At 48.6% G+C, this 13,808-nt stretch overlaps 1 protein-coding gene across 3 annotated transcripts in view; it reads left to right on the top strand.

The window, feature by feature from the left end:
• LOC135243244 (adenosine kinase-like) overlaps positions 1–13,808 on the top strand; it is a 116,009-nt gene that overhangs the window by 14,870 nt on the left and 87,331 nt on the right. For all 3 annotated transcript variants that reach the window (XM_064314927.1, XM_064314945.1, XM_064314936.1), the window contains exon 4: positions 8,824–8,902. In XM_064314927.1, the coding sequence (XP_064170997.1) occupies positions 8,824–8,902 (79 nt within the window). The remainder of the gene's footprint in view (positions 1–8,823; positions 8,903–13,808) is intronic.

Genomic DNA, 13,808 nt, shown 5'->3' with positions numbered 1-13,808 from the left:
GGGAGTGGAGTAATTAAAGGAGTTAGACTGAGGAGGAGGAGGAGGACGAGGAGGAGGAGGAGGAGGAGGAGGAGGAGGAGGGTAGGGCTCTGCCGGTCATTAGTGCTGAAGTTACCTGTTACCTGTATGGGTGCTGGACTCCTCAGGCTCTCAGGCAGCCTGCGCAGGGGGAACAGATGCAGTCCAGCTGCTGATTAACAGTGGCTCTACGGGGGATTTTAGGGGTTTGACGGGGCTTTTAGGGTGCTCTTCTGTGCTAATGGGACGGCCCGACTTCAAAGGGGAATCTGAAGAGGGATCGTCTCAATGGGCTGCCCTCCCTCTCCGCGTGCTCACAGGAGTCCTTACCGGAGTTAATCTTGACTTATTGCGCCCATCTACAATCTTCGCTCGGGCGTCTTGAGAGGCGCAGATCAGTCGCCTCGAGCGGAAGACTCTTACCGGCCACTCAGCCACCTTCAGAGGCCCTCGGATCTCGACTGGAAGGCGGGAAGATTCGACAGGCGCTCGCCTGCCGCGGCGTACTGCCGGAGAAAAGCCCCGCCGTCCAGGTTAAAGCCTGTTGGTTTTGAGCTGCCGCTCCGACGACTGAAGCCTCCTTAACTGGAACGATAAGCATCGGCTTAGCGGCTAGACTGTCTGACTAGACTGGCCGCAGTCCTGCGGGTTTAGCATCTTATTTAAGTGACTGACAATCTTGGGGGGGAGGTGCTTGATTGGATCACTTAAGGCCCTGACAAGTTGAATCAAGTGGGTAAATGCTCGTGCGGGGAAGGGTTTTAGCTGGACTGAGCCTTTCTGGGAAAAGGACTGGGAAGCGTCGAACTAGGATTAGATCAGTAGAAACGCCTTTCTCGCGTTTTAGCTCGCAACCGATGGCGAAATTGTCAACAAATTTGTTCACCGCAAATTTTTTTAAATGAACCATCCCGGTTTTATGTGTCTTAATTCATCAGACCTGTGATGTATTTCTCAATCTTGCTACCCAAATGCACCTTTTGCTGCGCTGTGTCGGATGAGGGTTTTGAGGCGGTCATGTGACTTAACAGGCGCGCTCCTTCCCTAAATGGCTGAGAAGGCGGTTGAGCGTGTGGGGGGGGTCAGGTGATCGCGCATGGGGGGTCAGGTGATCGCCGGGGGTCGGGAAAGGTCTCCAGACAGCTGCTTTTTTTCGGACGAGGTTTTAAGCCTCAGAGGACAGGGCCCCTCGCTGTCTGCTCTGAAAACTGGAGCAGAGAGTTTGGCCGGGGGGGGGGGGGGGCCGGGGGGGGCCGCGGGGGCGCGGGGGGGGGTGGTAATCCACAGAAGCTGTGTCTGGTCAGAGCGGTTCCTTTGGTTGCCTTTGTGATATAAACACCCACAGTTCTCACATTCTTCCACTGTAAATGAGGCCAACAGGTGCTTTTGCTCGTTGTTTTTTTATTTAAATTTAAATACGGGGTATGTTCATTTGCATGGGACGGTTCCCTAAATGGCGGACGTGCTCCAGCGGGCACCCCTCGTGTGGCTGTGTAGCATAATGGTCGGAAATGTAGAGGTTGCAGGTTCCACTCCCGGTTGGCAGGCAGCCTTCGCACCTGGGAGTCACCTGCCCTGCTGCAGTAAAGATACCCAGCTGTACAACTGGACTGTGTGTAAAAAAAAAAAAAGGCCATCTTTGTAAGTGTATATGCTAAATGGCAAAATGAATATGTACGTGCAAATGCTTTATGGAAACTATTCAGCCTTTGGAGCTCCCTGGTTGTTTCGCTGTTCTTAGAAAGCCCAACTTGCCCAGTGAAGCCATGTCAAACATTCCTCCTCAACGTAAATTGTATGAATAACAGATGGTGTGATCTGTTTAGAGATTTTATTTTGACCGCTCACAAGACAAAATAAACAAAAAAACGATTTGTGCCATGTTAAATGTGCAGAAGGTAATGTAAAACACTCAAAATGAAAACAAAGACAGAGGACAGTGATGCTGCCCTTGGAGCGTTGCACCTAAGAGCAGGTGTAAGTGTAGTCTGTGTTCTTGGTTTTTAAGGGCTTCTTAAGTACCTGTCTGTAAGATTCCGTCTGTTTTCACTTGCTGTAGTTCAAAGACAACTCTTTTTTTTATATTATATCTAGCTTTTGAGCTCATTTTTGTTTTACATTGGCTGTGATTTTATTTTCTGATGTTGAAAGCATTTTGTAGATGGCAGCTCTGCATCCAAATCCTTGTTGAGAAGCGTATTGTTACAAAATGGAAAATATGCATTCATGTATTTAGAGACAAACAACATTTCCATTGCTTGTTTTGATTGCCAAATCTGAAAGAGGAACAAATATGTGTTCATAATGCAGCAGACTGTCATATATAGTAAAACATAGTAAAATATGTTTAAACCGTTTACACAGATGTAGAACATTGAAAATTGCTCTGATTTATACATTTTTTTAGTTCCATTAGAAATGGATGGTATTTGCATCGAATCTAGGTTAAAGTTCCAGAACACTATCTGATGATTACTCACACCTGACCTATGAACAGCCTCCTTTTTGGAAGCAGAAAATGCGTCTCCCTGGGTTAGAATTCGAGTTCACACCTAGCGAGGTAAGAGGAAGCATTAATGGAAACATTAGTCAGATGACGGTGAACTATTTTTAGCCGCTGGCATTTAAAGTTGGAACACTTGGTTCTGGCTGTCTGTAAATGAGTCATCGGGAGAGGTGGGGGCCCCCGTCGAACTCGCAGGGGCTGAATGTGCTCAGAACGCGACGCAGATTACGCGGGGGTGGGGGAATGAGCCTTCTCAACCGCACATGCTTATTTCTCAGATGTACGTGCGCGGTCCTCCTTCCAGCGAATCTCCTTATCAGCCTGTCACGTCAAGACAGATGTCAAGAATTTGCATGATTTGCGAAGTGATGATCAGCTGCTGTAAGAAACCAGTCATTTTGAAAATGTTGGATTGGTCACATAATAAATTCTTTTTGAAGTGTTGCATTGGTTACGTAATAAAGAACTCTGCCCTGATGGAGTGATTGACAGGGTGGTGATTTGACGTCAATTAAACATTTGGATTGGCTGTATCAGTTATACATTTAGAGAGAAAGCACTTGCTTAAAAACCATGTTCACTTGTTTGCTCGTTCAAATTTTTTAAATTACCCATTATAATTTAGTGTTTAAAAAAAAAAACAGATTTAGAGTTTTTTTCCCCTTGAGATCAGATCTGTTATGTACAACAGCCTTGAAAAGGCAGAATATTTATGCCTGCTAATTGTCCTAAAATTAGATGTGTATCTGAGATTTGTATTATTATTTGGAATTCAGGCTCAGTGAGATAAGTGCTTAATCAGTTACGCAGTGTGAAATTGGTTTTTAATGATTCGGGGTAGTTTTGTAGAAGCCTCTCAAGTAACGGTTGTGACTCGCTAGACGTCCGCGTTGACAGGCGTCATAGTAACGCATTCGCAGTGAGCGCGTCTATTCTGTCTTGTTGGCAGAAGTTTAAAAGAAAGTTAAATTTTTTTTTTATAAAGATGATCTCAACGTTAATTTCCTAACAGTTTGGGCTGAAATAATCAGCTGTGTGTGTGCAGGAGAAGGGAGAATTTAGGGGATTTTAGCGTGTTTAGCTGCGGTCGTTAAGTGAGTCGGGGACTCGGGCTTGATAGGGTCCAATAAAACATTCAATTGCCAAATCCCCTCTGAAATGGAAACTGCTGTGTTTTTATGGGCCGGTGGATGTAGTTAAGCAGCCCGATGCTACTCGTGACAGCTCTCCTCTTAAATGGGTTCATATTTAAACGAGTGCGTTCGCTGCTGCCCTGGATTAAAAAAAAAAAACATCCATTCTCTTTTTTCTAGTCAGAACGTTTTCCTTCGGACCTGCCGGGCCCATTTTTAATGGCGCACAGGCCGATGAAAAGTAAAAACTTTTTTTTTTAAAAGGCATGTCTTGCGTGTGTGTAAGAGTTATTTCGTTGTGGTGTCCGTTGAAGGTGTAGTGAAGGTGCGTAATAAAATACCGTTGTGTGTCTGTTCTAATCCACACCACCGAGCGTCTAAGCCAGCCCGTGATCTGCTCAGTGTAAAAACAAAGTCGATAGTGCAGTGATCTTTTTTGTGCTTGCACTTACCCTAAAATGCCTGTATTTTAACTGACCAGCTGGGCTTACACCTTGATTTTCAACCAGAAAATCATCCCACACAGTGCAGCCTTTTCTAAAACCACCCCCCCCCCCCAAAAAAAAAAATCCGAGTCATTACACTGACTCATGATAATGAAAGAGGCTTGTGCGGCTTATTGATGATTATCTGCTGTAACGAGGCCGTGTTTTCTGATACCTGATGAGGAGCGGATAGCTGGAGTGCAGGGGTTCCTGGTGTCGGTTACTCCGAGCTGCCGCTCAGGCCTTTTGTGTGTCAGAAATGAATTCCGCGACCCTTTCTCTTCCCTCCGTTGCTTTTCTCCTCGTCTGAAAGACCGTTAGGAAAATGGAATCCTTTTCTTGTTTGCCGTGATTCTATCCAGGCGTCAGCGGTCCATTAGCCCATCTACCTTCAGGGCCAGGCCGCTGATCCATAGGAGCGCTGATCTGTAGGAACGCGTTTTATCTTGGGAAAGCTCGTCACGGCCAAAGACGACTCCGAATTTATGTTCCTAATTTGCATCCAGGGATCTGAGGATCTGGTTTTGTGAACGCGTTCCTGTGCTGTGCAATAAGGCACACATCCGCTTCACATAGTTGTCGTGATTTTGTGATGTTCAAATACCTACTCTGCATCAAACGACATGCATTGCATTACATGCATTTAGCAGATTCTCTTCTCCTCTGCGACTTGCACAACATTGCATAGCATTTACATTGCATTCATTTATACAGCTGGATATACACTGAAGCAATGCAGGTTAAGTACCTTGCTCAAAGATATATGCCAAACATATATGAATTGGCCTTTAAGGGTCATTAACTTGGTGTGTGCCTGACACTTGTAATGAAGTACTATCAGTGCAGTCTATTTCAAAATACTGTACTTATTTCCTTTTTTCTGAAAACTTCGTGATTAATGTTATGTTTTATATGCTCTTTAAGTGTAGAAAAGAGAAATACACTGCGTTATAGTTCTTTTTCCTTATACATAAAGTAATGTTTTTACCCTTAACATGCAATACGTCTTATTTCTAGTGCCTTTTGTCAAATAGGGTAGTTGTTCTACAGTACTTTAAATTTATTGTCATGATAAACATGTGTATACTGTATGTGATTTAACAAAAAAAAGAACAAAAAAAAAATTTCCCCCAGAAGTACTCTGGTTTTAATTAAATACAAATGCTGAGCTTCAAACATTTATCTGAATGAATGCACAAGACATTGCCGCTTGAATTACTACCACACACACACACATTCCATATGCCCCCCCCATACCCTCCCCATTGTGAGAGCAACCACTTTCTGAAAGTGAAAGTTAAGACAACTTTTTGTTGGGGGGGGGGGCTTTTACACTGGGGGCTTGATGTTGTACAGTAAACAACAGCATTGATAAATCAACACTAGCAACTAACGATGTAGCTACTAAAAGGTGTATTTTATTCAACAAAAAAAAAATTTATTCAATCGAAAACTGCTGATGTTTTAATTTTAGCTTAAAACGGCCTTCTTTCTCTCATCTTGAATTAATATTCCCTAACTACAAACACATGTGGGGAATAAGTGCTCTTGGTTTTTATCAAACTGACATTTGAGTGCATTTTTTTTTTTTAAACTGCTAACATTTGTGGTGAATTATTTCAAAGACAAAGAATCTAGCAGATATCTTTTTCCGTCATCGGTTTCCATTTGGTGTTAATACATTTAATCTGGTCTTCAGAAACAGAGATTTTACTTTTAAATGGCATCCCCTCTCGTCTCCGGATAGTGGTCTGTGAGCCAGCTTTTATTAATTTTCGGGACTGGAGAGTCGACAGTTTTAGGGTAAAGGGCCTCTTGGTTTGTTTTAACTTTTTTGGTCCTTTTTCAGTTGTGCGAAATGTATGCAGACCAGCTGAGATGTTAAAGACCCAGGCTGTCATAACAGTGTTCTTACTTACTAAAATACTGTGTGCTTATGTTATATGAAGTGACTTTAAAAAAGAAGCATTTTCACTGTGCATAAAGAGTCCACCGCCCAATTAGTTTTATGGCCAGTAAAGCGTAAAACTATATAGACTGTTTTTATAGCAATGAGTTATGCAGGTAGTCTGTATATTGTTTGAGGTATGTAGGAAAGGTGCGTCAAATTAATATTTGATTTTGGTAAAAATGTAAGCTGAAAATATAGCTGAGGTGGTTTTTCTGTTGTTGTTTTTTATAATTTCAAAAGGTTTGTGCTGCAAACTCAATCTGATGACCTACATCGCGGCTGTGTGCTACTGGGCTATGTCAATAAACACTGCCTCCTCTCCCCTCGGCTAAAATTTATTTTTTTCCTCTTTAAAAATAAATTTCCGTTAACTGTTTAACAAAAAAATTTAAGAGATTACCTCATGGGTGTGTAAACACGTTTTAGGCCCACAGCTGCCAGTGCCTGTGTGTGTGTGTGTGTGTGTGTGTGTGTGTTTGTGAAGGTCCCGTGGTCTGAGGAGGCCAACAGTGCTTCCATTCACGAAGGAGGATGGAAGCTAACATGATAGCAAGCGTTTAAGGTCATATTTAGGCAGTTGTGTGTAAGTTTTAATAATTGCTTCTGCTAAATATAGATGTGAAAGTCCTTCTGCGTATAAGGGTTTGTGATATATGATGTGAAGCAACAGACATGTTTTTGGTGTGTATGCGCATATTTGTTTTGTGTATATGTATGTGTATTTCTGTATGTGTCTAAATATTTTGTCTGTGTGTGTCTGTTTTTGGTGATTAAAATTATTTGTAGGTGTACGTTTGAAAATTCAGCGTCCATACATCACACGTTTGTTTGCTGTGTGGTGCAGTGTATATGGAACCTGTTGTGCTGTTGAAAGCAGACAGGTGTGTGTGTGTGTGTTTGTGCATATGTGTGTGTGTGTGTGTATGTGCGTGTGTGTTTGTCTGCGTGTGTGTGTGAGTGTGTGTGTATGCATGGGTATGTGTGTGTATGTGTGAGTGTGTGTGTGTGTGTTTGTGTATACGTGGGTGTGTGTGTATATGTGTGTGTGAGAGTGCATGAATGTGGTTTGTGGTGGAGCTCTTGGTTAGGTGTCTCTGCCACTGAGGAAGTTGACATGCCGTTCCCAGGCTCTGCTCTCGCTCCCCTTGCCCCCCCCCTCAGCGGGGGGGGGGGGGGGGGGCGCTGTGAGGCTTCACATCCTGTCCTCCTGCAAAAGAGGCGGTCCCTACAGTCGAGCCGCAGGGCACGTCCCTCCACTTCCTGTCCTCAAGCTTTTCAGACGCTTGTGTCAGATCCCGGTCCTCTCACTGCCCCCCCCCCCCCGCACAGACCCGATCATCTCACTGCCCCCCCCCCCCATACCTGATCATCTCACTGCCCCCCCCCCCGCACAGACCCGATCCTCTCACTGCCCCCTCCCCCCCACAGACCCGATCCTCTCACTGCCCCCCCCCCCCTCCCCCCACAGACCTGATCCTCCACTGCCCCCCCCCCCCCGTAGATCACTGTGCCGTGTCAGACTGGGTCCTCTCCATGCCCCCCCCCCCCCATAGATCACTGCACCCTTTCAGACTCACTCAGACGTAGGCCGAACGCGCTCTGTTTACAGCCTTTAAATCTGCATACCCATCGGCCCTCTCCACCGGGCCTCCTCTCAGCCGGCTGGCTGTGTGCTGTCAGGGTTTCGTTCCGCCGGCCTCCGGTGAGCAGATGGGTATCGCGGCCCTTTTCAGGCCCTCGCTAATGAAGTGCGGGCCCCAGACTGGCCTTCGGTCCTGGAAGCCGGCGCAGAGACGGATCTGAACGCACCATCTGACCTCCCGCCGGCTAAGCTGCATTGACCCGGAGGTGGCCAGCGAAGGAAGCCGTCGATACGGCTACTGTGTCTCTTTCAGGATGAGCCCTGATAAGAGGACTGGGGGGGGCCGGGGGGGGGCGGGGGGGGGAGGTTACAGGCCATGTTCACTTCAGACTCACTGCCATTTCCTGATTTTTATTATATTATTTTTTTACATTTGAAAATATGTGTGTGACCCCGCCCCCTCCGGAGGTCTTTACTCTGTCCTCTTGCACCAGCTCTCCCGGCTGGGTTTCCCAGAAGGCCCCTCCGGAAGCGTTCATTGTGTTGCGCTGCCTGAGGCCGAGCTGTACCCTCCGGAGTTATTGCTTCCTTTCTGAAGTGCGTGGCTGACGTCGGGCTTCCTCCTCCTCTGTCGCTGAGCGCGTTGCGTAACCCTGAAGTTACGGGCGTTCAGACGAGCTTTGGGCGCGGCGCAGGAAACCCAACGCACCCGTGTCTCTGGAACACACGCGTGCTTTAACACGAGAGTGAGAGAGTGAATGAGCGAGCGACTGAGTGAGCGAGTGAGTGAGTGAGAGAGTGAAAGAGAGAGTGAGTGGAGCAACTGAGCGAGTGAGTGAGCGAGTGAGTGAGCGAGTGAGTGAGCGAGTGAGTGAGTGAGTGTCAGTGAGCGAGCGAGCGAGTGAAACTGAACAGTGTGTTGGTTCAGCGCATGCTATTAAAAACTCAGCAAACACAGGCAGTGTACTCTTCAGTGGAGACTCTGAGGCCCAGCTTCACGCTTCCTGTTTACAAACACTTAAAGTTGCCTGCGGTTAGCCTTCCAGTGTCTGCTTCTTTCCTGCAGCCTCTGACGCTCTCTCTCTCTCTCTCTCTCTCTCTCTCTCTCTCTCTCTCCCCCCCCCCCTTCTTTTTTTTTCTTCTTTTAGGTTTGACGAAATCGCCAAGAAGTCCAAAGTAGAATACCATGCTGGAGGCTCCACCCAGAACTCCGTAAAGATCGCCCAGGTGTACCCCGCTTTGTGATTTTATTGGGGGGGGGTGGGGGTGAGAATGAAGAGTAAGACTCATTCGGGGTAGAACTACCAACTACAAAAACCGTCTTATTTACCCCCCATGCAAAAATAATGAAGGATTTTCACGAACACTCGTGATGTCAACGCCGTTGGCCTTCATTTCTTTAGGCGTATCAGACGGCAGTTCGGAGGAGCTTCCTGCGCACATAAATAACATATCAAAACCAATCATATCAAAACAGACGCTGATGTGCGCTGCGGAGAGCGGGCGGGGTTCTGGGGAGGGGTTTATTCAGACGCGGCGTGCAGGCTGAATTGTAAAGGGCTTATTTCACGGCTGCGGAACCCTCTGTAGACGCCGTCCGCGGCTGTTAAGTATGCAAATGCGCCGCGCGTTCGATTCGCCGTCCATAAGGGGCGGAGAGGCTGTGGGGGCGGAGCCTTTGTGCCGATTGACAGGACGATGGCGGGTGAAAGCGTTCTCCTCCCGTGCGCGAGCGTGGCGATTGGGAAACGGGCCCCCCCGGGGCGGCCGGGTTCTCCACGCTCCACGGAGAGCCCGTAAACAGCCTCCTCAGAGAGATGCACAGATAGGAGCTCACTGCAGAGATACAAGCTCAGTGCACAGATAGGAGCTCACTGCAGAGATACGAGCTCAGTGCAGAGATAGGAGCTCAGTGCAGAGATACGAGCTCAGTGCAGAGATAGGAGCTCAGTGCAGAGATAGGAGCTCACTGCAGATGCTGTTTAATTATGAAGGCCAGGAGCATTTACATAAACTCTCCCTCAAAAGAACTCTTTTTACAGCAGGAGCATTGAGATTTTAGCTGCTAGTTTCACCTTTTTTTTTTCTTTTTTTTATTTTTAGTTTTTTGTTATTTTGCTTGCCTCATAATTTCATGATTTCAAGACTTTCAGAGTACACATATAGCAGCAGCATTGATTGGAATCTGGCATGATTATCCCCTTTGAAAGCAGGGTGACAAAATGTAGGGGGGTAAATATTTCCAAATCCTTCCGGTTGGGTTGGGCTGTGAGTTCAGCTTGGTCTCCATCTTCATTTGAGATGCAGACCTGAGAAAGGAATGTTTTAAAAGGTGTTCAGATAAATGATACAAACTCAATTTGGCTCCCTTGTGAAATAAAGACACGCCCTGCTGCTCTCCAGCTTGCCCGTGTTTATGAACGTGTGTCTTCCAAAGCGCGAATCGGGCGAGGGGAACTTGACGGACCCGAAACACTGAAACCCAGACGTGCCGGAGACCAAACCCGTTAAATTTTAGCATTATTTTAGCCGTTTGCCACTGGACCCTCTGGGGTTGGGAGACAGGTGCATTCTGGGAGGGGAGGAAGCGGCGCTCTCCTGGCGGACGGCTCTCGACCCTCCCAGTGACGGTCTCAGGCCCTCTGCTTGGGGAGCGTGTCCCTTTTTTTTTTAGGCCTCTCAGTCAGGTGCCCCCGGCGTGAAAAATGCGTCCCGCGTAACTGGCTCTGAGATTATCTCATCTCAGCACCTGGCAGCGGCGGAGGAACTTCAAACCGCACGGCATTGTGGGGGGAAACGGGAACCTTCAAACACGATGATACGCGCCGCCGTGTGAATGCACATCAAAGGGACCGGCCGCATAAATTAGAGGCTCGCGCCGGCGCAGGTTCACCCCGGACGGGGGGGGGGGGTGTGTGCCGGAAGCTCCAGGGGGGCGGGGGTGTGGATCGATGTCTTGCTCTTGAGGATCTGTCCTCTCTTCCCTCAGAGGAGGAGAACGGAACGCTTTACGTACGTATGTTTCCTTCCAGGCGATGGGAATTTCAAAGGGTCGTGTTTTTTTTTCTCTCTCTCTCTGTCGTCCTCTGTCTATTGAAAGGTGAAATGAACGTTTCGGCTGTGAAGGCGACCCGTAGCCCCCGGTGTGTGAAGCGTGGAGCGGTCCCAGGCGTGTGATTGGAGGGAGGGACGAGGCCGGAGGGTCCCGTGCATATTTATTCACCGTTTAGAGCGGCGTCCCTCTCCGAGCCGCTCGTCTGAGGCGTGTGATGTACGGCATCAGCCACCGCGAAGGGCCGCCTTGTGATGTCATTTCTAACGCTCCGCCAGGGCTACTGTCCTTTTTCTTTGTGCACACACACACACGTGCACACACATACACTTTGTAGTCAGCAACACTCACCACACTGCCCCCTGCTGCCAGCGTGTGATTTCCTCTCTCACGCTACGTGGTCCTCCAGCCCGGCTCCCTCCTCTAGACCTCGTCACACCGCTACCTTGACGTAGCCTAGCCTGACGGCGCGAGTGACGTGCGCCGAGAGGAAGCGGATTTCGAGGGCGCGGTGATCAGTGATTCGACATGGCGGTCGCTGTGTGACTTCGGGCAGTTAAGCCCAACGCAGTGTGAGAGAGCGGCCTGGAGCTCGTAAACCGCGAATCTGCGATCGGGCCGCCAGGATGGCGGGAACCGCTGGCGGTTTACTGCGGCCCAGCTGAGCGTGGCGGTTCTCCGGGGGGGGCCCGGCTGTTCGTGCCTAGGCGGGACCGGCTCACAGTCCCCCGGAAAACAAAGAAAACCAAAAAACCGAAAGGAGCTCTCGCACGCTCGGGCGCGCTAACAGATTGAGATAATTACCGGGATCTCTCCGCAGAGGGGGGAGTTCTGAGATGTTCTGCGTTTGCGACTTTACGACGTTCCCGTTCACAGCGTTGTTCTGTTTTTATCTCTGTTGGTGTTCGTGCGTGTTTTTTTTTTTACCCCCCCCAGAAAAATCCTGTCCTCTGAGGAAGATTCTGGAAAAATGTAGTTTAATGCTCTAATTCTGAGTTCTCAGTGAACAGCTTTGTCTCGCGCTGCATTTTGCTTCTTACTCCACCTTTTGCCTTCATTTCAACGGCTGCCGGTCGAAGACTGAGCAGACGGCAGTTGAGATTTTATACATGCTGCTGGGGCGCTGTAATGTAGTGGTTTTATCTGGACAGGAAAGCACTGCAGCCTGTCAGCTGGGGGCTTGTGTGATGTTTAGCCCGTTTACGACACGTAGGGAAACATCCAGAAGGTGCGTCTTTGTGTCATAAATGCCAGGGCTTGCGTAGGACTTGGGTTACTCACAGATAGTCAAGCATCGCTCTTAAAAACGGGATCACGTTCGGTTAAATAGGGCATTAAAGGGGGCTGAGATTTGGAGTGTGGCGCGGGGCAGGAAGCGGGCTGTTTTTGAAGGCTGTTTCTCTGAGCCCCGTAAGATCGGGTCTCTAATGGTACGGAGGCCTGCCTGTGCCTTTCTAAAGCTTTCTTCTGAGAAAAGCGTCTCCGGGTGAATGTGGAGGGGCCCAGCTCGGAGATTGTGTTAAAGCTCAAAGGGCTTTATTGAAAACACATGTCCGCTGCGTTGTTGGAACTTCTGTAGAAAATCTCCTTGCTGTCCTGTGCGCACAAAGGACTTCCCCGGATCGTGTTCCGCACGGAAACTTTAAACTGGCCTCTCTGTCGGCACAAACATATCCCCTGTGGACAAAAAATGTTCCATGACCTCATGCTTGACTTTACACTTTACGCTCTTTTAAATAAAGGCCTGCATTTCCAGTCCACTTGCATTTGTTTAACAGTCTGAATGAAAAGGAAATATTCTCCCCCACTTGCTGCTCTTTACAGAGGAAGGAAAATTGAGGACCATCTATTTTAGGCTTCGATTGCTATTTTTTTTTTTTTTCCAAAAGTGTAATATTAATGGCTGTTTTTAAAATGTCTGTGTCCTTTGGGCAGTAAATATTATCATGCTGTCTTTTGAGGTTGTGTCTTATGAGTGATTGGTGGCTTTCACGTGTGGAATGCATGATTTATTTGGCTTCCGTTGCCCTCGGTGACAGAAGAAACTCGAACGGCTCGTCCAGTTGTAGTTCGGCCGAAGTGATCTCGCTAGTTAGCGATTATGAGCGCTGCACCTGGCGGGCCGCGCCTCTTTATCGCGCCGAGGACTGGAAGCACGGCTCTGCCATTAAGGCGAGTCCCTCGTTTGTTTGGAGGAGGTTAATTGAACTCCGAAGCCGCTGCCAGGTTTTTAAAATGGCCGCCGGGCCCGAGGCTTGTGTGTGTCCTGGCCGGAGCTGAGGAGGGTCACGGACAATTAAGCCCCGAGAGGAGGGCGTTGGGGAGAAAATGGGGGGGGGCAGAAAACAAAAACAGCCCGTCGGTCTCAGTATTCCCAAGTGTTCCTCGCCATTCCAGGTGTTCCAGCGTACGCGTGAGGAATCGGAGTGCCAGAACTTTTTTTCCCGCCTTCTGCACTTGGATGAGTGGTGTGTCCCGTGTATCAGACCGCAGTGTTTTATCATATGCACAAACACACACAACTCACACACACGCATACACACACACACACACACACAACACCACACACACTCACACACAGCATACACCACACACACACACACACACACACACACACACACACACACGCGCATACACACACACACACTCACACACTCACACACTCACACACACACAAACACTCACACACACACTCACACTCACACACTCACACACACGGCCTGTGTTTCTGCGCTCAGCGTTGCCCTTCAGGGTCCGCCCCCCTCTCCCGCCACCCCGAGATAAAATGACGTCATCACCCGGAGTGTCGCGCAGGTGATTCACACCTGGAGTTGTCGTGGAAACGGCGGTGTGTCAGAGCCGGTGTGCGTGTTTACGGACGGCGGGCCGCGTGCGGACGTGACAAACGGCGAGGAGACGCATCGCCGGGGGCGGGGGGGCGGGGGGTGGGGGGGTCCGACACGATCCGACGTCCCCGCGGATCGTGATTAATGATTAACTGCAGGCTGAGAAGAGCCCGGAGAGGGAGGGGTATAAATAGACGCTGGCTTTGTTCACTCCGCAGCGATCGGGGTGTGGGTG

This window comes from Anguilla rostrata, chromosome 2 (genome assembly GCF_018555375.3).
Source record: "Anguilla rostrata isolate EN2019 chromosome 2, ASM1855537v3, whole genome shotgun sequence".
In the NCBI taxonomy this organism is placed as follows: Eukaryota; Metazoa; Chordata; class Actinopteri; order Anguilliformes; family Anguillidae; genus Anguilla; species Anguilla rostrata.
This window is presented reverse-complemented; position numbering and strand designations above follow the sequence as displayed.